Below are 24,351 nucleotides of genomic sequence, written 5' to 3'. Positions count from 1 at the left end.
TTCATAGGAAACTAATTGGTTGTTACAGCCTCAATTAGGAGCTATGAAGCACGGGTGCGGCGTTTGGGCCGCCGCACCCGCGTCGGACGCGGCCGGACGCGGCGACGCCGCTGCCTGCGCGTCCGTGCCGCGTCCGGCAATAAAAAACTATTTTTTTCGGCGCGATTCGGGCCGACACGCGCGAAATCGGGCCAATTCGGCCCGAATCGGTCCGTATCGGGTGAAATCGGTCCGGCCGAAATTCAAAAAAAAAAAAAAAAACAACAACAACAACAGGTGCTTATGGCTGGAAAAAAAAAAAAAAAAAGAGGTGCAAACGCACCGTTTGGAAAAAAACCAAGACCCAACCCTCTCCCTCTTCATTTTTCTTGAGCCTCTCTCCCACTCTCTACCTTCACTCTTCAGCTAGGCTCTCTCCTATTCTCTGTATTCTAGTTATTATTTACCATTATTCTTAAATTTGGTATATATTTATATAATGTGAAAAAAGTATGTTTAGCAATATATTAAAAATATAAATAAAAATATTTTTAATAATTTTTTAATCGCCGCACCCCGCCGCACCCGCACCCTACTTTTTCAAAAATTGCCGAGTCCCGCACCCGCTCCCGCACCCGAATCCCGAAACGCACCCGTGCTTCATAGATTAGGAGTAGTGATGAGTCCAGTGGGGAGGATACACAAGACCATGGCAACTCATCTTAAGAATATTCTGATGATGAGTATAGACTTGAAGAAATCTATAATAAGCTTTTTAAGGAATGTGCTAAGTTCAAGAAAATATCTAAGAAATCCCTTAAAAAAATCTAGTAAGTTTGAGCATGAGAATGGGGATTTAGGGGTTAAACTTGATTAAGCCAACAAGTTTAAGGGAGAGAATGCATTTCTTTGGAGAAAGTTGAAAAGTTTCTTGGGTGAGAAACTTGACTTAGCTCTGACAAGAGTGGCTTAGGGTACATAGGGATCTATCTGCTAGGTCATCTACTTCATAGTCCCTTCCTGGCGCCAAAGGAATTATAATTTTGTTCTCCTAATTGCTACAAGTAACATGGAGGGTGACAAAGTTAGTCAAGCCCTTGAGAATAATGGCAATAAGCCCACAGCTAGTATGAAAACCTCAAAGTTCCAACTCTAGGCCTCCTCTTAGGAAACAAAACATATATAAGTTTGTTTCTTTTTGTCACCGTTGTGGTATTGCTGGTCACACTCAATTGAACACTTTTTGTTTAGATCTCAAAGACAAGAACCTTATTGCCTATCCTTAAAACAGTGAACAGAGTCTAGAAAATCAAGTCAAGGCAACAAAATTGAGACCCCAAGATTGAATGGCCAAAAATTGTGAATATTAAAAATTCTAATGTGAGTGTGGGTAATGTTTACAAAACAAAATGTCACATAAGGAAAACTTGTCCAAAACCTAGAAAGGAGAGAACACCACCTCGTGGTAGAATTCCAACTCATTTTGATATCCTAAAACAAGTTCAATTGATGAGCATAAACTTGATGAACCTTGAGAAACATAGTCTTATTACGAATAGTTTTCAAGGGTCATGCACCAGAGCTTGAGCCCTGGTTCTTTTTCTAGTGCTATTACAAATATTTTTTAAGTTTGATATTTTGCATGACAGTCAATAGAAAGTAAACAGATGATTCCATCAAATGCTTATCACATCTAAATTATTTTATTGCGATATTTTAGTTGCAGATATGGCCACTATGTTTTCACAAGACTAGTGCTATTGCTAAGGCCACTTTCTGAATTTAACCAATCAAGTTACTTTAATATACATTTCCTTTGCATATAAATCACCACTAAGCACCCACTACATGTAATCAACATTCCACGGCAATTTCTTCATGCTCACAGCTATGGGCCAAAAACTCTTCCCCTACTTCACCATTCCCTTCTGTTTAATGTTGTTTTTGTCTCCTCTCACCCTTCCTCTTGTTTCCAGCCAACTTAATTACAATTTCTATGATTATTCATGCCCCCACTTGTCGATGATGGTTGGGTTCGGTGTTTGGTCAGCTCTACAAAACGACACCAGGATTGCTGCATCCCTGCTTCGGCTACACTTTCATGATTGTTTTGTAAATGTATCTGTTCTTTTAAATGTTATCTCTAGCCTTTTCACACACACACACACACACACACACACACACATATATATATATATATATATATATATATATATATATTCGTAGACGTTAAAAAAAAACAAAAACTTAACAAAATGTTAGGGTATGTTTGGTAACTGTTTTTGACCTTATTTTATTTTATTTTTTTAATTCTATTTTTGAGACTATTTTTTTAATTCTATTTTTGAGACTAAAAAACTTGTTTGGCAACACAAAATCGACAAAAAATAAAAATTATTCTCAAAACTTAATTTGTGAAGAAAACTGAAAACATGTAAAAGATTGTTTTTAGTTTCTAATTTTCAAAAGTCAATGAAAACACGCATTTGATTTAATAAATTTGTCTCATTTAATAAGTTAGGATTATAGTTCAAATCCTAGTAATAACATATTTTAGTATTTTCTATTTTTTTCTTTAAAAAATTATTTTTTTAATTTCAACTAATCAAACATGTTTTTGATTTCAAAAATACAAGAAAATTATTTTTTTTTTTTTAAAAAAAACAAGTTTTTAAAAATAGAAAACAAAAACGGTTATCAAACATAACCTTATATTTGTTTGAAAATATAAAGACAAAAATGGTTATCAAGCATAACCTTATATTACCCACTTAATAGTTTTCTCATGCATCCATGTTTCAAATAATTGAGGTATTCTGCCCAGTGTGTCAGATATTAGATGAAAATAAGTATGGCAACTATGGCTATGGGATATGTGTTACACGTAATAGCACCCCCAACAGGACTGTTCAACATAGTACAAATTTTTTATTTACTCTACTTATCAACAAAAAAAAAAACTACTTACTCTATAGTCTTAATCCCTTCTGATTCTATCTATCTTCTTTTACTTGGAAATTTTAATGAGTGGAACCCTCATGATTGTGTACATCAACTATGACTTCTATCGAGCAGTTAAATTACTTTTATAAGAGTGTGATTGCTTGGCGTAGGGCTGTGATGGCTCGGTGCTTCTTGATGACTCAAAATATGGGAGTGAGAGAAATGCCTTTCCCAATCGCAATTCACTTAGAGGTTTTGAAGTCATCGACAATATAAAGGCTGATGTTGAAAGATATTGCCCATCAACTGTTTCTTGTGCTGATATATTGACTCTTGCAGCAAGTGAAGCTGTTCGTCGGGTATTTACAACACTTTAAATATAAACTGTTAGATAACTATGCAATCTAGTTCCCTATTTTGCTGATTGTTTTATTTCTATTCTCTTTTTCTTTCAACTTTTCGATTAGGTTGGAGGACCTTATTGGCGTGTTCCATTAGGCCGACGAGATGGAACAACAGCAAATGAGATGGATGCTAATACACAATTACCATCACCTGTGGAGCCTCTACAGAACATCACTGCTAAGTTCATATCAAAGGGTCTTGACTTGAAGGATGTTGTAGTCCTCTCAGGTTCTTGTTCTTTACCATATCTTGATTTGGGTTGACTAAAAGTACACTAGGAAGTATTCATCAAAAAAGGGCCGGAAAACTACTCTAGGAAGTGGCTAGTCTACATTCCCATGCTTGACTTACTAAGGTGTTTTATAGAAGGAACTGCTAGGAAACAATATCTTCTTATCAAATTTCCAATGAAAAGCCATACTTCAGCCTGGTAGAACCGCTAGGAAAGATGGACCTGTCGACATAAATATATACTTCAACGTAAATCATATTATCTATTTGACACGATAAGAGTTATTTTAACTTCTAAGAAAAAGTTATTGGGCTGATTTTCTAATGCCATAAAAAGAAAGTGGACTGATTGAATTTTCATGCATGGGATATTCCAAGCACTCAAGCACACCCTATGGTCCTTACTAAATGTTCTTAACATAAAGAGCTTTACTGCTTCTGTCTATTTTAGGAGGACACACCATAGGCTTTGCCCAATGCTTTACCTTCAAGGGGAGACTCTTTGACTTCAAACGCTCTGGCAAACCTGATCCTTCACTGGACCCTTCGAGCCTCTCGAATTTGCAAAGCAAATGCCCCAATAGTGATGCATCAAATAGCAACCTTGTTCCTCTTGACTCCACAAGTACTGACAGGTTTGATAATTCGTATTATACAAACCTCAAGAGCAAAACCGGGCTTCTTGAATCTGATCAAGCATTAATGGGGGATCCACAAACTGCTGCACTGGTTAACTTTTATAGTACTATGAATCAAAATTACTTTTATAATGACTTTTCAGCATCGATGGCAAAGCTTGGTAATGTTGGGGTGCTCACAGGGCAAAATGGTCAAATTAGGAAGAAATGTGAGTTTGTGAATTAAGTTAGTGTTGGTAATGTTAGTTACTGTATGGAACTTCTTTACTATGATTAAGGTTGCAATAAAGGTCATCGGCTTATAAGATATTCTAATTTTCTTACATCTTCTGAGTGCTAATATAGATAATATTGCCAAGAGTCTTGCAGCTCAATTGGTACTTCCTGGTCTTGCTAACGAAAACATCTAAGGTTCAAATTTGTCCTCCTCCATCGTAACTATTGAATTAAGTCATTAACAAAAAGAATATAGACCATCTTCGTTACGAAGTACAATTCATTACCATCTATTTGGTTTAAAACTAATCCAAGCATTGAAAACAAAAACAAAAAAACCTAATCGAAGTTCCATATGGCCATCTGATACTAATTTCTAGGTGGAATTGACATTTGAATAATTATGTAATCTAGTAGAGCAGTCACAAGTGAAAGATTTTGATACTCATATCAAATGTATCCTATTGCAGTCAGAATCAAATTACAAGATTGGCAAGAATAAGTGCAGTAATGTGTGGATGTGCCTATTTATAGCTATATATATGATGCCGCATGATTACAATTAAACCCAATCATATGGTTATGTTCTAGTGTCTGATGATCTAAAATATCTTCTCGTGACCTAATTCAGCAAGACATACAGTTTGCATATGCATTAAAACATTCATCATCCTCATCTTAACTCTGATATACATTACAAGCCACAAAATTAAAAATAAAAAATAAATAAAGTTATTGGGGTCAACTTCCCTTATATTCACTGATTAAAAATTGCACATTAGAAACCATCTCTCTTGAATCTCACTTGTTATGTACTAATCAACAGTTCAACACTATCTTTTTCATTACCTCTTTTCTTCATTCATCTTGACATACACATCTGGATGGTACTCATCTAATGAAAAATTTGGTTTACTGCTAATAATTTGTAGATCATAGTGTGGCCAATGAGCTCTAGCTCAACTGACACCACAAGGATGAGGTCTTGGATTCAAGATCCATTGAATGTGTGTGTAACTTATCAATCAAAGAAAAACTTGATCGAGCATGACTCCCACTCAACTTGCAAACCCTCATGACCCATAAAAGAGCATTTCCAATTTTTTTATGTGCTAAAGACAAAGTTTACTAGACTTGGCGTGTTAATGGCTTTAAAAATTCAACCATTATGGTTTATTGGCTACATGAATCATTCTCAAGGAGCAGTTAAAAATAATTGCCTTTTGTATGCAAAGTTGCTAAATAGTCATGGTGATGGCCCACTAATAAGATCAAGCCTGACATCAGGTACTGAACATTTTCTGTACACCACTCACCACTGTAACATATTTTATCATTCTCTTCTTTCTAGTTTTCAATTGGCATGAAGAAGGGAAAAGTTTGTAGTTGAGAGAGAAGACCACGCTCAAATGCACTAATAAGTTATAAGATTCAAAAAAGAAGCCGACAAGGAGTGCTTGGATTCAAAAAAAAGAATATAAAGAAAAGCTGGTAGATGCCTGACTAAAACTTTGTACAGCAGCCACATTGAGATTTCTGTCCTAGTCTCACAAAACAACTTTTATCACTCCTCCTCCTTTTTATATATTTGGATCTGCCAAAATTATTCCATATCATGAACTATCATATTCATCTTCAACATGATCACTTAGAGCCATTAATGAAGCTTATCTATTTATTTCAAAAAAAAAAAAATGATCAATTTGAGCCATATATTAATAAAATAAAACCCATTTAGAGGACATATTCTCTGCTACCAGATGAGATTCTCTTCCGACCCTTGACTTCAATGTTGTGTTGCATAATTGACATCTTTGGCTTTGGATCATTTAAAATTCAATTCTCTTCAATCTAGTAATTGAAGGTTTTTTTTTTTTTTGGACTTACTTGAAGGTAATGTTTTCAAATATACTAATGGTAGGGGAAGTTATCGGTTTTCTTGAGGTGTGTTTTGCTTTCATACTATATACTGTCAGATTGGAACTTTTTCCAGAACTTATTTATCTATTATGGTCACAATATATTCTGCAATTTTTTCCACTACTTGTTTATTTTTATACGAACCCACCACTAACAATTACTTTTATTTTCTAAGGTTTAGCGATACAACTTTCATGTCATAAATTTTGCTACAATTCTAAGAGCATCTCCAATGGCTTCTTTAAAATCAAATTTAGAGAGAAAACACTCTAAAACTCACTTTAACAACTTTTCCATCTCATTTTTTAGATTAGAATTGCTACAGTGCTTCTCTACATAGAGAACACTGTAGCACTTACTGTTCACACTTCAAATATTTTTTTCTACTATAATAATCAGCTATTAAATAATAAGAAATGTTGAAAAATGTGTAACGGTTAAAAATAATAATAATAAAAAAATAATATTTAAATAAGATAAATAAAAAGATAAAAAATTTGTTAAAAAGTACTTAAAAAAAAATAGATAAATAAAAGTAAAATATCATCATTCACTATTTTGGACAGTATAAAAATTTAAATAAGCTGATGAATAATGTAGCTATTTATGAGTGATAGGTCAATGTAAAAAATTGTCCACCGTTCAGAGTGAACCACGTCAAGAACTTCTGACAGAATGTATAGTTGTAAAGGAATTTTTATTTTCCACCGCTCATAGCCTTCCACTTCAACAAGTTGTAGAACTAGACAACTAGTTATGTCCCTCGATTTATTCATTTGTAATGGGCTAACTCACCTAGCAATGATGCATGCCAAAAGTAGACCTGGCAAAATTGGAACAAGACCTGCTAACTTGCTCAAACCCAAAGGAAAATTATGCATAGGGTAGGATTTTTTTGGAACCATGCAAAAACTGGTCGACCCTTTTTAACACATCAAAATTTTGTGTTTCTTTTTTTATTTTATTATTCTCAAACTTCTCACTCTGTAGTTCAATTTATCTCTCTTTCCTCTTCGCACTTTCTTTTTTAAATGATGAGTGTTCTTTTTTGGTGGAAAAAAAATACAATTGGATTTTAAAGTTCTCTTTTATGGCATGTAATCTATAAAGCATTCCATCAATTGTTGCTTTTGAATCATCTTTTGGTATTAGGGGTAAATTTCTTACTCTATAGATTGTCTTTTACCAGAAATTTTAGAAGCTTTGATTTGTGCTTGAAATTTGATCCATGAATTTGAAGATAATATTTAATTTATTTATAAAATAGTCATAGTTAAAAAAAAAAAAAATAGCGCTTTATTAACCCATTTTTATTGTATACTAAAATTATATTACATTTTGTATTATAAATGAAAATACTAGTAAAGTATTATTTTTAAGTATTTGGGGATGTAGGCTTTTCTTAAGAACTTGAATGAAACTTGTCACTTCGACTCCAAGAAACGAGATTCAAATCGGCTATTTCTTATAATAACTTTCAAACATTGTTATTTTGCCAAATATTGTTTTTATAGTATTATTCTTCAAAAATGGTCCACTAAGATATTGAAATTTATCTTAATCAAAAATCATAAAATTGATATGTCTTAGAAATGAGTTTCAAAGGAAATTGTTTTCATCGTGTACTTGAAAAGAAGAGAAGAGCTAGCTCAATGTATCAAGGGCTGTAAACAAGCTAAACTTTGTCAAGTAGTATGTATTTAAGCTTGACTCGTCAATAAAAATCAAATGCTCAAACTTGGCTTGAACTTGAGACAAACTTAAAAATAATGTTTGAACTTGAGCTTGTGAGAATGCTAAAAAGCTTGAGCTCTGCTTGGCTAAGCTTGATTAATTAGTCAAGCCAAACTTGAGCTTAATGTCAAACTCAAACTCGAGCTCAAGTCAAGTTTTTTAGCTTGAGATCCAAAAAAAATTACATCATCAAATGCTTATATCACCAAAAATCAAGCAAACAAATATACATACATACATACATATATATATATACACACACACTCATTTTATCATACTTCTAACACTCATGATTAGAATTTGTTCATATTACAACTTTATATAATTAAATTCATCCATCATCATTTATTGTTTATAGTTTGAGTAACTATTCAAAATACAATTTTTACATCCACATTTGTCATTCGTACAACTATAATCTTCACAAATCTAAATAAATTAACATTCTAAAACATATATGAATAAATAAGCTATAAATTAACAGTCCAACATATATGTGTAATGTCATAATAATAAGTTTATTTAGTAAACATATATCAAGCTATAAACTAGGTTAAGCTCAGCATGTTTTGTATCGAACCCTATTATTCACAAGCTTATTTACGAACAATTTCTTTTGCTTGAGCTCGGCTTGTTTTTCAAACAAATCTAAAAATAAGGTTCAAGCTTGGCTTATTTGTAAACAAACGAACATGAACAAGTTTTTATCGAGCTGAACCCAAGTTGTTCATGAACGGCTTGGTTCGTTTATAGCTCTAAGTGTATAAAGCCTTTTGTTTTACACTGTGCAATGAAGAGCAATGCTAGAATATTATCAATGGGAGCATCAATTTTGGCTAATTCTTTTGTGGAATGTTGTTTTTGCTGGATCAAAAGAAATGCTAACTCTGTAGCTCATGAACTAAGCATGTATGTTTTGTACTCAAATATCTCAAATTTTTGTAATTGTGTATCCCTCCCTTGATCCTGCTGTCATGGAGGCTTGGGAAAGAGATGTATCTCTTTTGCTCCATCCATGAAAATTTTGAATTTATTATTAAAAAAAAATGTTCCCTTCTTGTTTTTGATCCTTCAGTGGAATCTTTATTCATAAAAAATAACTAGTCATTTTGTGTGAGGAATTGAAAATTTAATTTTTTTAGAAAAACAATAATCAATATGACAGATTGCTTGGATAGTTGAAATCATCAATTAAGACATTGTATTTTTAACAAATATATAATGAAAAATATCAAAAAATAGATGATATAAAGAAAATGTTCATAACTGCTCAATGCTACTTATGCTTTTGAATTTTTGTCCTGCTCTTTACATCTTTAGAAGATTTTGGTCTTTTACTCTTTCTTATTGTTCAACTCAACATACAACTGTAAAACATATTGAGAAGGAAGAATAGACTTCATTGAGGTGGTGGAAAAGTGAGAAAATGAAAAGAGGGGTACGTGGTCCAATTGGCTTAAAGTTTTAACATAATTTTTTGTAACTTTTTCCTATTAGAATTAGAATAATGTTTAAACTTTTTGACCTTTAATAAGTTCGACCTATCCAGCACCTAAAAAAACAACTTTAAGTGAATGATGATCAACCCCATAGTGGTGGTTAGCAGCCCAGGCACACGCACCATACGCTCCATAGAAAAATCCATCTCCAATTAGTAATTAGGAAAAAAAAAAAAAAAAAGAGTTTATAGACACAAAAATTTTAGGCTCGGTTGATATAGCAGATTGTTAATAATAAGTTCAAATAAAAACAAGGAAATTCAACCGAGCAAATTGTTAATAGTAAGTTCAGATAAAAACAAGTAAAAATTTGCTATCGGCTAAGCTGTGATAAAAAAAATGTTGCAACTTTTTTTTTTTTTTTTTGTACTCAGCATTCTTGAGGAAGAAACTAGATGGAAATCAAGAATACCATGTTTTTAGAGAGTTCACACAGGACAAGACAGAAGAACACATGGTTTAGAGGTTGATGATTCAAATATCGCCCTAGTCTATTATCTATTAATTTAAGTTCTTAGCTAGTTCTGGCAAAGAGACATGGCGTTGGCAATAACAAATTGTCATGTAGCAGGGGGATTATCGAAATTCATATTTATATATATATTGCAAATGTTGGTAAGTATATGTAGAAAAACCTCGATCTTGATCATCTAATTTACCAAAAATAAAGTAGCATTGCTCATATTTACTTCCCAAAAAATGATGCTGACCAGTGTATCAAAAATTAGACACAGTTAGAATAGGATATCATATCATCATGAGCGGCAAATATTTCTAAATAAAAACAAAGCAGCTGAAACTTCAAGTACTCTCTCTCTCTCTCTCTCTCTCTCTCTCTGAGTTATATAACTTACAAGGTTTCATAGGCATGGAACCTTGGTACATCTTTGTCATTTCTATTCCTATTTTTATACTACGTAGAAAGTAGTGAACTGTCAAAGTGGTTTTTCATAATTTCTTGCAGTAGCAGAAAAGGTCCTGAGAAAAACTACTCTCCCATCCCATCCCATACCACCACTTTGAAAAAGGTTTTCCCTCAAATCATTCTCAATTCCTCTTGTCTCTCTCTCAATTTTTTTTTTTTACCACAAAAATCAATTAGACTTTAAGGGTAAAAAAAAATTAGAAAAGAAACACCCATCTATTGTTTATTTTTCGTTTTAAAGTCTAAACCTTTTGAACACCGAACACAATCTCTTCCACCTTTTTTCTCTCTCTCTGTGAACAGTACTTGAACACATACACAAAAGCCTGATTTTTCTTCTTCAGAATCTAATAGAATTAATGATTTCCAAACAAACCCACTTCTGGTTTTTCATTGTCTCCCATCTCTATCACTCTCTCAATCTCAACTCAAGCCCCTTAAACCTCTGAAAAACCCAAAAAAGACTGTTTTTTCTCTTTCTTTCTTGTAAAGCCACAGTCAAAACTCACATGTCGTCTACTACTACTACTACAACTCCAAATCCAATAGACCAACAACAACAGCTGCTGCCACCTCCATCTCCAGAGGCTGTGACCCAGCAAGCCTACACAGCTCATTCGGGCCACGGGTCGGTGGGTCCGGTTATAGCTGTTCTTGCAGTGATCACTATTCTTGGAGTGATAGCTGGGATGATCGGACGGCTCTGCTCGGGTCGGCGTATCATGGGTCATGGACAGTACGACTTCGAGAGCTGGGTTGAGACCAAATGCTCGTCTTGCCTCGACGGCAGAGTCGGCCCTCCTCCGCCGCCACGTCAGCCTCCTCCAGATACCTCCTCTGCTCAGCCTCTGCCGGTGGAGAAGGAGAACCCACAAGAGATTAGAGAAGAAGAAGAAGAAGAAGAAGACGAAGACGAAGAAGGTGAAGAAGAAGAAGAAGAAGCTCATGAAAATAAACAACATGGACATAAACATGGTGAATCTTCACAAGGGTCATAACATATTTTTCTTTCTCTCTCTCTCTCTCTCTCTCATTGTATGAAAAATGGGTTCTTTGATAATTTTTATAATGTTTTTCTTGTTTTTGTGTTAGCTTGTTATGTTGGTTTTTTTTTTTTTTTTTTTTTTTTTTTTTTTTGGTTTTAAAAATTTTATGGGCATCCTACAAAATAGGATGAATATCATGATCATCATGAGAACATTATGAGATTGGTGATTTTTGTTTTAATCATAAAGGAACTTAAATGAACTTTTTTTTGTTCTTTTATGTGCTTCGATTCTTGTCAACATGGTCATCATGTGATCATTATGGGGACAATGCTAAGCAGTAATTAAGGAGTGCCACAAGTATATAGAATTATAGATTAAAATCGAATGCCACAAATTATATCTTTTGACTTTATTCAACATTTAATTTAATCTTTTAAACTTCTATTTATTCATTTCAATCCTCAATAATTTAGGATTTTTCAATGTAATCTTTCTGTCAACTTCTATTTAATGAGTTCTTATTAAGTGTCCAAAGCACAACACATTTTTGTACTTACCTAAAATGCACATTATTAAAACATATTTTTTCATGTTAATAATTTATTGATTTGTTGTGTATTTTTAATTTGACAATATATTTTTTTTAAATATGGTTTAATGAAATATTAGATTCACCTTAATTTAATAATAGAGTATTGAGAACAAGAATTAAAAAAAAAAAAGAGTATAAAAAACACTTTAACTTTGTCTTTTCTCTTTGGGCCATTCATTTAAAAAAAAAAAAAAAACCTTTGGGTCATTCATTAACAAAAACCAAAATGAGGTGGAGTGACAGCTAAAAGCTGTCGGCATTCTTTATGATATCTTGGATTGGAAAGAAAGAGACCGGAGACCTACCTCCTACTCTCCATATTTATTGGAAAAAAAAACAAAAACAAAAACAAAAGAATATATATCTGCTAGGGACTGTATCTGTGATTGACTACATTTATTTTATTTTTAACGAAGAGAACTTTGTTAATTATGTAGCACTGATGGCCGGATTTAATAAAGTTATTGTAAGTGGACAATTTGTACTTGGACTTAAAAACAAGTTGTAAGGACCAAAAATCGTATAATAAAATGACCGCCACAATCTGTTTTATGACTAGAGATCTGAATACAATGAATTTGTAGAGAGGGTTGCAACAAAAGTCCCTCTTCTGTATCTCCCCTCTCTTATTTATACTATTTGCCCTTATTATCTCAGCCCTACATCTCTCCATCTACTTAATCCCTTATACTGACACATGTCCAATCCTTTGTAGTCGGTAATGGAGAAAAGCTTTAGCTCTGTGTTTTGTACTGTTCAGGTCATGTCTACATTAATGCAGCGGACAAAGCTGGTATTCCTCTATTTAATGCGGCCAAAATGGTTGGTACAGAACATTCAATGCAATGCTCATAGTTATCCAACCCCACCCGGATATTTGTAATATGTCTCATACATCATCAATCTCTCTTTCATTCCTTACCCGTTCATCCCACTTTGTCCTCGGGCAGGTTCCTTTATTCTCCTCTACTCCTTATACCTTCCAGCTTGTCTCCGGGTCTACGGTTCTTTGGATCCTCGGGTCTTCGGATCTTCGGGTCCTCATAACAGCCCCTTAACACTTGAGTTATTAACCATGAATTAATAACCAAATTTTAACTTCTCGGTCACGCTTCTTACGTGCTTTCTGCTTTCACACGTACGGATGTCTTTTCGCTGCCCATGACACGCTTCTGACGCCTCGTGGTCCACGATGGAGCATTTATGGTGTCAAGCGGTTCTTTTCCTGCGCACGTTCTACGGCTGGATGGATATCGTACGGCTCAGATTGGGATCTCAATTATGAGCGGGAAAATCACCGCCCTTCCATTATTATATTTGTTTTCTCATTCCTATAAAAGCGAACCTTCAGACTGGCTGAAGCTCATTTTGGCGTTTTGAAGGATTAGAGGAAAAGAGAGCTCCCGAGGAACAATTTTAAGCACTCTTCAGAGGTGTGTCTGCTCTTCTTTTGTTTCTTTTTGCTTGTTTACTTTTCTTTTCCCGTCGTAAGGGTTAATGGGTAGATACGCTAAACTAGTAAAAATAGATGAGGCGAAGGCCACCTTTAAAACCCAATATAAGATTCCTGACGACGTAGACATTCAATATTGTGAGGAAGAAGAGTGTCTATTCGTATCACGGCCACCCGAGTCAGTTTTAATTCCCATGATCGCTTTTATCGAAGGCGGAATGCAAATTCCCATGGGTAGAGTAACCCAGGATTTTCTTGTAAACTATAGGCTTACCCCAGCTCAATGTTCCCCCAATGTTCTTAGGATTTTAGGATGCGTTGATGCCATAAATCGTAAAATGGGAACCAATTTAACTTGGCATGATGTAAATTGGGTGTACAATTGCCAAAAAGGGGACAGAACCAAATATTACATGAAGTGTAGGGTTCCCGCCGTTAGGCTGATCTCCTGCTTGCCTGACTCAAGCAAAGGAATGGACGAGGATTACCTCATCATCTCGGGGAATTGGCATGATGGCTTACACTGCCTTACCCAAGATGGGGTGCCAGGTAGGATTCCCGAGGATCGATATAATACTTAGGAATAACCGTCTTTCTTATATGCCCTAATTATCGATTAACTATTCCTAACTATTTTTACTCCTTACTGCAGACAACTACCACACCGCTCCAAACATAGCCGTTGTGAACTGTCAAGATTTAAACAGAATTCTCCGGTCAGAAATATTCTTGCACAGAGATGGACAACTCCGAGCAGCCCACGTCATCCTCGGCTATACCCCTTCCACCAAACAATTTCAAAGTCCGAAGAACGTAATCCGAGCTAGGGATCTTCGGCTAGCTCGTATTGACATTGCGGTTCCTGGCTTCTTACTACCTACACCTCCTCCCGCAGGAACTCAAAACGCATAACTTCCCGCCCCTCTTACAGCCAAGTTACTTTACCCCCAGAGCAATCCGCTTACCTATTGGCAGAAGAAATAACTTCAACTCCCGAGTCTAGTCATCCCGAGGTGACGGAAAAAGACTTTGAAGTGTTTTACCGCGAAGACACCCCTTGCAGTTCACGTCCTTCAACCAGCGATATGGGTTTCCAAGAGAAAGAACCCGACCTACTGGCATTGCTTCAAGCACATGCGAGCAATTCTTCCCCTGCCATGGCTATACCTCCTCGTCCAATCACCCCCGCCGTGACACATACGCCTCCCACCGAGGTCGTGGAGAAAAAAAGAAAGAGGGGTCAGAGTGGCAAAAACGTTATAGAAATCGAAGAAGGGGAGAACCCCGACCCTTCTTCTAAAGATATTAGGGCTGGGAAAGCCCTTTCCAAGAAGCCTGCTCATACTGGACCTTCCAAGGACACTAGTAGCGAGCCAATAAGGAAGTCATCAGTCTGGCGACCTAACTTCACCCTAAATTCAGGCAGCCCCGTTTTTGATGATGCCAATCTTAGGGACCCGAAGAAGGGAAGCTCAAGCCTGGTAGCTGAATGCTTGGAGAAGGCCCTATGCCTTCCCGAGAACATGGCTGAACTGCAGTCTTTCCGCAAAAGAGAAGTCTTCTTGTCTCTGAAACAGGATTTAGCTAAGGTATTTTCCAAAGTTTTTATCATTCTACCTTTATTACTGTGAAAAGCATTACTCATCTAAATTTCTTAATTCATGTGCATTGTAGGCTGTCCAGGCTTTATTCATGGCTGAGGAATGGGTGGACCATTCCTTGGACTTAACTAGGAAAGCCGAGCATAACGCCGAGGTAGTTGTGAGGGCTTAGAACGAAGCTGAACAAAACTTGAAGGAGACCCTCATTTGCCTAGCCGAGGTAGAAAAAACTCACAAAAACGCTGAGTCTACCCTGCAGAGTTACGAATTGCAGGCCAACCTGGCTCTTGAGGCCCAGAAGCAAGCTCAAAACAGACTTGCCCTTACTGTGGTTGAACTTAAGCAAGCACAGAGGGAACTAGCCTCTAAGGAGAAAGAGAAGGCTAATGCTGAGCAAGCAGCATATGATGCCGGAATGAAGAAGGCTGCTGACAGCTTGACTACCCAACTCAAAGGGGTTGCTAGAGCATTTTGTTTAGAAGTGTGGGGTCGAGCTTTAGATGCTGCTGGAGTATCCACTAACTCCGGGCTTCGAGCTCCTGACAGTGTTTACTACCCTCCAGCTTTTCAGTTAGCTCCTGCTCCCCATAAACCTACGAGTGACTCAACGGCACCCATTCCGGATCCCGATCCATCTATTGTGCAAATGACTGAAAACCCCTCCCCTCAAGCCGAGCCCATGGCTGAAGTAAATGAAGCCGACCCGAAGGAAGGGGGACAAGCAAAAAAGAAGAAGAAAGAGAAAGAAACAGAAAAGAAGAAAGACAAACAACCCAGCGCTTAATCTTGTAGTTTTTTGTTTTATTTTTTCTTTGTTGTTGTTCTTCTTTTTTTTTTTTTTTTTTTTTACTGAATGGAAAAGAGAGATAACCGTGTTGTGCTTTTTGTTGCTTTTTGTTATCGTATTGCAAGACTTCAATATCTACTTTGTTATAGTTATTATTCATTTGTCAAACACAATGCCTTACCTCTCAAATGTTAAGTTTTTATGCATACATATAATAGATCGTACCGACCACTTTTGCAATATAAGCTAACAGTAAACGGTGTTCATTTTTTTTTTGTCTTACACTTATAATTTGAGAAACTAAGCAAGAAACAAGATTAACTTAACGCTTAACATTCACCACGCAACAAGATTAATTTAAGTTAACACTTAACTTTTCGCTAAGAAATGAGATTAAGTCAACAATTAGGTATTAGCTTTTAGACTTATGGCCCGAGGAGCTGTTCATGACCTAAATTTGGCTTAACACTTGACTTTTATAAGTTGTTAATTCCTCTTAGACTTGTGGCCCGAGGAGCCAAACAAGGACTAAGGTCAGTTTAACACTTATACTGGTATAAGTTATTAATTTCTCTTAGACTTGTGGCCCGAGGAGCCGAACAAGGACTAAGGTCAGTTTAATACTTGTAGTAGTATAAGTTGTTAATTTCTCTTAAACTTGTGGCCCGAGAAGCCGAACATAGACTAAGGTCAGTTCAACACTTGTATTGGTATAAGTTATTAATTTCTCTTAGACTTGTGGCCCGAGGAGCCGAACAAGGACTAAGGTCAGTTTAATACTTGTGGTGGTATAAGTTGTTAATTTCTCTTAGACTTGTGGCCTGAGGAGTCGAACAAATACTAAGGTCAGTTTAACACTTGTTGGTATAAGTTATTAATTTCTCTTAGACTTGTGGCTCGAGGAGCCAAACAAGGACTAAGGTTAGTTTAATACTTGTGGTGGTATAAGTTGTTAATTTCTCTTAGACTTGTGGCCTGAGGAGCCGAACAAATACTAAGGTCAGTTTAACACTTGTTGGTATAAGTATGAAAGAAAAAACACATGCTAATGGAACAAAATGAGCCTGCAACTGATACAAAAGAAAGCTCTTTCCTTAATAGTAATAACGTCGTAAGTTATTTACATTTCAAGGGCGATGAACCACCCTCCCATCCAGATCTTCCAAACGATAAGCTCCTATTCCTGCTACTGACGTAATTCTATACGGCCCTTCCCAGTTAGGTCCTAATTTACCCCAAACAGGATTTCTCGCTATTCCTACCACTTTTCTTAACACCAAATCGCCTGGTACCAACGGTCTTGATTTAACTCCCTTGTCATATGTTTGCTTGAGTTTCTGCTGGTAGCTTCCCATCTTCACACTGGCTACTTCTCTTCTTTATTTGATGGTATTCAAACTATCACGCAGCATGTCATGATTACTTGCATCATTATACTGATCGGATTTCAAGGTGGGAAAGCCTGACTCCAACAGGATTACAGCTTCCATTCCATAGGTCATTGAAAAGGGTGTCTCGCCTGTCGATCTTCGGGGCGTAGTACAATAAGCCCATAACACATGAGGCAACTCTTCTACCTATCGTCCTTCAGCGTCGTCTAAATGCTTCTTTAATCCAGCCAAAATAACTTTATTTGTAGCTTCAGCTTGACCATTTCCTTGAGGATAGGCCGGTGTTGAATATCCATTCCTTATTCCCATATCTGCGCAATACCGGCGGAAAGCCTTGCTATCAAATTGGAGTCCATTATCAGAAATCAAGGTATGTGGGACTCCAAAGCGAGTTATGACATTATTCCAAATGAACCTCTTAGCATCCACATCCCTGATATTGGCTAATGGTTCAGCTTCCACCCACTTCGTAAAATAATCCGTGCTGACAAGGAGCCATCTCCTATTACCAACTGCCCAAGGAAAAGATCCGACGATATCCAAGCCCCACTTAGCAAAGGGCCATGGACTAGACAATGGATTTAAGGCACCCCCTGGTTGATGAATGTTTGGCGCAAACCTTTGACACTGATCACACTTTCTTGCATACTCTTGGGAGGCCCTTTGCATGTTTAGCCACCAATACCCTTGAGTCATGGCTCTGTGGGCTAATGATCTTCCTCCAGCATGACTCCCATATATTCCTTCATGTAACTCTTCCAATAAAGGTTCCATAGCTTCAGGATGTACGCAGAGTAAATACGGCCCCGAGTAAGATCGTCTGTACAGTTTATGTTCTTCCGATAGCCAATATTGGGGAGCACTCCTCCGTACCTTCTCGGCTGACACTTTACCTTCAGGTAATACCCCATGTTGTAGGAAGGTTACAATGGGATCCATCCAGCTCAGGCCCACGCGAATGCTGTGAACCCCGACTGCCGGGATGCTTGTAAGACTAGAGGTCAACAAATCCTCTACCATCACCGTCCTTGGCAACTTTGAGCCCAGCGATGTGGCTAACATGGCCAATGAGTCGGCATGAGCGTTCTGCCCCCTTGGAATCTGTCGTACTTGAAAACTCTTAAACAAACTTAACACCCCTTTGACTCGTTCAAGATATTTCTTTATTCTCTCATCTCTTGCCTCGAACTCTCCATTAACTTGTTCGAAAACTAGTCTGGAATCACAATATAAGTCCACTATTTCTCCTCCCAGATGCCTAACCATTTGGGAGCCTGCCAAGAGAGCTTCATACTCGGTCTCATTGTTAGTGGCTATAAATCCAAGCCTCAATGACTTTTCCATAACTAACTTCTCGGGAGTAATTAGCACAACTCCAATCCCGGTTCCCTTTCGATTTGACGCCCCATCCGTATAAACTTCCCAAAGAGGAACATACCCTAGACCAATAGTCATTACAGTCATCATTGCATCTTCTTGCTTAGTGTCACTTTCTGTGAATTCAGCCACAAAATCGGCAAGAACCTGCCCTTTAATAGCCGTCTGGGGCATATACTTAACATCATAAGCTCCCAACTTGGTTCCCCATTTAGCTACGCGACCCGTGTAGTCTGATTTCCTCATGATAGCCTGCAGAGGCAAATGGGTGAGCACCACTATTGTATGAGCTTGAAAATAATGGGGCAACTTCCTTGTAGCATGTACAACAGCTAGAAGAGCTTTTTCCAAGGGTAAATATCGCCGCTCAGCCTCTTGTAAAGATTTGCTAATATAATATATTGGTTTTTGAACCCCGTCATCATTCCGTATTAGGACAAGGCTTACAGCATAGTTCATGACGGCTAGATAGGCATACAATACCTCTTCCTTTTCCGGCCTTGATAATATCGGTGGATTCGTCAAGTATTGTTTCAAATCTTCAAAAGCCAAGTTACACTCATCTGTCCACTGGAAATCTTTCCATTTATGTAAAAGACGATAAAAAGGTCAGCACTTATCCGCAGACTAGGATATGAACCTATTCAAGGCTGCAAACATTCCAGCTAGCTTTTGTAGCTCCTTAGGATTCCGAGGAGGATGCAACCCTAAGATGGCTTTGATTTGGTCAGGATTAACTTCAATTCCCCGATGAGTTATCATATACCCAAGGAACTTTCCCGAGCCTACTCCGAAAGAGCACTTAGATGTGTTTAAACGCAATTTATACTTCCTAAGTACTGAGAAAGTTTCTTGTAAGTCCTTCAAATGGTCTCCCACCTTTTTACTTTTGATCACCATATCATCTATATATGCCTCCATATTACGCCCCAATTGTGAATCAAACATTCTAGTCACCATCTGTTGATAAGTGGAGCTTGCGTTCTTAAGTCCAAAGGGCATTACTCGATAATGATAATTGACATTAGGAGCACGAAAAGCTGTCTTCTCCTGATCATTCAATGACATAGGGATTTGATGATAACCCTGGAAAGCATCTAAGAAACTCATCCGGGAATGTCCAACAGTTGCATCCATCAATTGATCAATTCTTGGGATGGGGAAAGGATCCTTTGGACATGCCTTGTTTAGATCAGTGAAGTCAACGCAAACTCTCCATTTGCCGTTCTTCTTTTTTACCACAACAGTATTGGCCAACCACTTGGGATAAAAAATCTCCTTGATTGCCCCTGCTTGCTTTAGCTTGTTAACCTCCTCTTTAACTGCCTCTGCATGCTCTTGGGACGCACGCCGAGGAGGCTGCTTCCTAGGCATTTCATTGGGACTGACATTCAAATGGTGGCAGATGAATTCTGGATCAATTTTCGAGACGTCATAGGTCGTCCCTGCAAAAACATCCATAGTATCCTGTAAGAATTGAACTAACTCCTCCCTTTCCAGCACTGGTAATTGTGATCCCACCTGAAAATATCTCTCCTTATCTTCTCTTATAAATATTTTGTCCAACTCCTCGGCAGACTTCTTTAATTGCTATAATGCTTCTGGTGTCGCCCCCATTGATGAACCTTGGTTTGTTCTGATATTTGCAGACATCAAACATTGCCGGGCTACCAACTGGCTACCATGTAATGCTCCCACATTACCTCGGATAGGATATTTCACCATTACGTGCAAAGTTGACGAAACTGCCCCCATTGCATGGAGCCAAGGCCTAGCCAAAATGGCTGTGTAAGGTGAATATGCCATAACGACTATGAAGTTAACTGGGACTTCGGTACCCTCCACCTGTACAGGTAACCTAATCATCCCCCGTGGAATTACCTGTTTCCCGTCAAAGCCCACCAATGGGGAATCATATTTCTCCAAATCCTCTTCTCTCAACTTTAAACCATTAAATAAATTAGGATACATGATTTCTGCACCACTTCCATCATCTACCAAGACTCGCTTCACGTCGTATCCCCTGATACGAATGGTTACTACCAATGCATCGTCATGGGGTTGATACGTGCCCTATTTATCTTTATCAGAGAACCCCAATACCGGCGTTGCCGAGAACCTCATTCTTTTAACCAGTTGGTTGTTTTCCTCCTTGACTTCGTTTCCAAAACCGTTTTGCACGGACATGATCCGTGAAGGATCCCCGACTTCTCTTCTCAGATGCGCCAAAATAACGTTAATGGTGCCTAAAGCTGGTTGAGGAGTATTTTCCCAATACATTCGCGTACCTTGTTGTCCCACTTGCCCGTCCGGTCTAGCCAAGAAGTGATTGATCTTCCCAGCTTTAGCTAACTGGTTCAGATGATCACGCAATGTCCTACAATCTTCTGTGGTATGTCCCTTGTCTTGATGATAATGACAATGAAGATTTTGATTCCTCATGGATGCATTTCCACTCATCTTGTTGGGTGGTCTAAAGTACGGTTCATGCCAAATTTTCTCCAATATGTGATGTATAGGCTCCTTGAACAATGAATTAACCAAAGGAGTTTCGGCAGACACTGGATGACTTGGAAAGTCTCGCTTAAGCTGACTGCCTTGAAACCCCACTCCCCGAAGATCTTTCTTCTCCGGATATACCTTCACCTTTCCTTTGCTTTGCATCTGATCTTCTTCCATCCGTTTCTATTTATCTATCTGGTCCATAAGCTAGCGCATATCTACAGCTGCTTTCATTGTCAAGGACTTTCTCAATCCATGCTCCGCGGGAAGCCCTACCTTAAAAGTTCTCACAGCCACACTTTCCACATCTCCGTCAATTTCGTTATACATTTCCCAATATCGATCAGAATAAGTTTTGAGCGTTTCTCCTTCCTTCATGGCCATAGATAGTAGCGCATCCAAGGGTTTTGGGATCCTACTACAAGTTATAAACCGTACCCCGAATGCCCTAGTCAATTCTTCAAAGGACGCTAGGGAACTTTCCGCCAAAGCATCAAACCACCGCATGGCTACTGGCCCCAAACTGGAGGGAAACACTCTGCACATCAGCGCCTCATTAGTCGAGTAGACAGTCATCTTTTGATTAAAATGACTGACGTGTTCTACAGGATCAGTCCTTCCATTGTAGATAGTAAATATAGGTTGAGAAAACCTGCGGGAGAGCTTTGCCCTATTTATCCTGGCCACAAAGGGGGATTTTGAAATTTGCCGCAAAGCTTTACCCATCGCATCGTTTCCATCATCATGATATGATCCACTTTTACCTTGTGTCTCCTTCCGCTTCTTTGTCCTAACACCCGAAGAAGCACTCACACGGGCCTCACTGTGAGAAGGCTCCAGTGCTGGAGGTTCCTTTCCTCCAAATTTTTCTTCAGAACTGTCGCTGGAAGAGCAAGAAGAGCTCTTCTTTCCCCGCTTCTTACTATCTAAGCGCCTACGTAAGTAATCTATCTCAGACTGCATTTGTTGCAACACATCGTCACGAGACATTTGCCCCTCAGTTGGTGATCATTGCTCAACCCCCTGACCGCTACGATACGATTCCACCACCACCCCTGAGGTACGTCTCTTCCCTACTCCCCATTGGAGACTTACGGTTAAGTCTCTTCTTCGTGAACTTACTGACTCTTCCTTTTCTGGACTTGCCTCTGCCATCTACCTTTAAATCAGAACGTCTCACTTTGTTTTTTCCACAGACGGCGCCAATTGTAAGGACCAAAAATCGAATAACAAAATGACTGCCACAATCCGTTTTATGACTAGAGATTCGAATACAATGAATTTGTAGAGAGGATAACAACAACAAAAGTCCCCCTTCTGTGTCTCCCCTCTCTTATTTCTACCCTTTGCCCTTATTATCTCAGCCCTATACCTCTCCATCTACTCAATCCCTTATACTGACACATGTCCAATCCTTTGTAGTCAGTAATGGAGAAAAGCTTTAGCTCTGTGTTTTGTACTGTTCAGGTCATGTCTACATTAATACAGCGGACAAAGGTGGTATTCCTCTATTTAATGCGGCCAGAATAGTTGGTACAGAACATTCAATGTAATGCTCATAGTTATCCAACCCCACCTGGATATTTGCAATATGTCTCATACATCATCAATCTCTCTTTCATTCCTTACCCGTTCATCCCACTTTGTCCTCGGGCAGGTTTCTTTATTCTCCTCTGCTCCTTATACCTTCCAGCCTGTCTGCGAGTCTACGGTTCTTTGGATCCTTGGGTCTTCGGATCTTCGGGTCTTCACACAAGTGATGGGCTTAGACCCAAAGAGCCTTATACAATGAAATTTATAGAGTATGGGTTTGAAACCTAGGTTTGGGATGTTGGAAGGTTGATCAACAGGCTAGAATGCCGCTGTCTATGCAAGTAATAGATGGACGTAACAAAAAACCCTCCTCGGATGTAAGCCGAGGACAATTTATATAGTATTTTCTTTTTTTAAGCAAAAGATTACAATTCTTAGTTTTTTAGCCAAGAAGAAGATCCTCCTCCTCTTTCCTCTCTCGTCTTCTTATATACTTCTTCTTCTTCCCTCTTTCATCCACGTGTCACACAAATCTTCCTCTTAGATACTTGTCCCATCCACCACCTTCTTGAAGTCTTCAAATAATAACAGGAAGGCTGAATTCTACTGTTCAAAGGTCATTTCTCCATTAATGCAGCTAGGGAGGTAGATGCAGGGCCTTTAATGTGATGATAGCAGCTTTTTCCCCAGATATTTCTCACACGTTCCTGCTTCTAAAGGGTGCTTGGACCACACCTTTACCCAATAGATCTTCTAGAATCCTACTTTTAAACCGTTTAGCAAGTCCTAGGGCCTTTGCTGGGCCCGTCCGAGGGGAGACTCCTCCTCGGACACCTCCTCGAATTACTATAGTGCGGACTGACCTGTGGACCTAGAGACCCTGATTGAACAAATTTATACTAACTAATCAGGCCCAAAACCCAAACGCATATTCAAACACTTTTACCGTTCTATTGTTTGTTAGCTCTTCCCCCTTCAACAGTTCAACCTAGCGTTTCCAATTATGGATATAACTAGCATGCTCATTATTGTCTTCTTTTGTTTTTTTGGGGGTTAAGGTCATTATTGCTCTTATTTAATTCTATTACTTTTCTTTGGATTCTATTCTGTGTCTTGTTTGTTTAGTAAGTTCTACTACATTCCTTGTTAGGCATGAGAGACGAACAGGATGTGGACTCCAATGCCGTGTTCTGAGTATTAAACCCCCAAGAAATAAAAGACCTTTTTTTTTTAGTCAGTGAAAAACAAATGGTAAATATATTCAACCATGTTTCCACTATGACCTGCCTCAGATAGCCATGAGAGTTGAAATAGCAGACACAGCTTTAACAAAAATACTCATCCCACTATGTGTGTTGAAAAAAAAAATGAAAAATGTTAATCACTGGCATCCAATAACTGTGGTCCTTGTAGAAGCAATAAACGAGCGTTGACAAAAAAAAAAAAATTTAAATCTTTTTTGAATTTAAAGTACTAATGAGGGCCCCTCCATAATTGATGGTCATGAGGCTACCAGCAATTTTATCACCAAATTCTTCTTCTGGATAAAAGACTCTAGAATGAGTTTTTCATTCGGCTCCATTATGCAAGGTGGATATATATATATATATATATATATATATATATATATATATAT

At 37.8% G+C, this 24,351-nt stretch overlaps 2 protein-coding genes across 2 annotated transcripts; one reads left to right on the top strand and one right to left on the bottom strand.

The window, feature by feature from the left end:
- The first annotated feature begins 1,851 nt into the window (after positions 1 to 1,851).
- Positions 1,852 to 4,498, top strand: LOC142644670 (peroxidase 10-like). Its single transcript, XM_075819244.1, has 4 exons — positions 1,852 to 2,097; positions 3,093 to 3,281; positions 3,390 to 3,555; positions 4,010 to 4,498. The coding sequence occupies exons 1-4, from the start codon at positions 1,858 to 1,860 to the stop codon at positions 4,420 to 4,422; spliced, it is 1,008 nt and encodes a 335-aa protein (XP_075675359.1). The 5' UTR covers positions 1,852 to 1,857; the 3' UTR covers positions 4,423 to 4,498.
- Positions 4,499 to 17,489: 12,991 nt separating this feature from the next.
- On the bottom strand, positions 17,490 to 19,139 carry LOC142644335 (uncharacterized). Its single transcript, XM_075818972.1, has 2 exons — positions 17,989 to 19,139; positions 17,490 to 17,871 (listed from the first exon to the last, which is right to left on the bottom strand). The coding sequence occupies exons 1-2, from the start codon at positions 19,137 to 19,139 to the stop codon at positions 17,490 to 17,492; spliced, it is 1,533 nt and encodes a 510-aa protein (XP_075675087.1).
- Positions 19,140 to 24,351: the final 5,212 nt, after the last annotated feature.

Source organism: Castanea sativa, chromosome 7, assembly GCF_040712315.1.
Source record: "Castanea sativa cultivar Marrone di Chiusa Pesio chromosome 7, ASM4071231v1".
Lineage (NCBI taxonomy): Eukaryota > Viridiplantae > Streptophyta > Magnoliopsida > Fagales > Fagaceae > Castanea > Castanea sativa.
This window is presented reverse-complemented; position numbering and strand designations above follow the sequence as displayed.

Bases quoted from the DNA above. Each gene is read 5' to 3' on its own strand.
- LOC142644670 (XM_075819244.1), top strand. From the start codon at position 1,858: ATGCTCACAGCTATGGGCCAAAAACTCTTCCCCTACTTCACCATTCCC. The intron at 2,098-3,092 runs GTATCTGTTCTT...TGCTTGGCGTAG, and splicing joins TTCATGATTGTTTTGTAAAT to GGCTGTGATGGCTCGGTGCT. The intron at 3,556-4,009 runs GTTCTTGTTCTT...TGTCTATTTTAG, and splicing joins GGATGTTGTAGTCCTCTCAG to GAGGACACACCATAGGCTTT.
- LOC142644335 (XM_075818972.1), bottom strand. From the start codon at position 19,139: ATGAACTATGCTGTAAGCCTTGTCCTAATACGGAATGATGACGGGGTT. The intron at 17,872-17,988 runs GTATTGGTGGCT...TCCATTGTCTAG, and splicing joins CACAGAGCCATGACTCAAGG to TCCATGGCCCTTTGCTAAGT.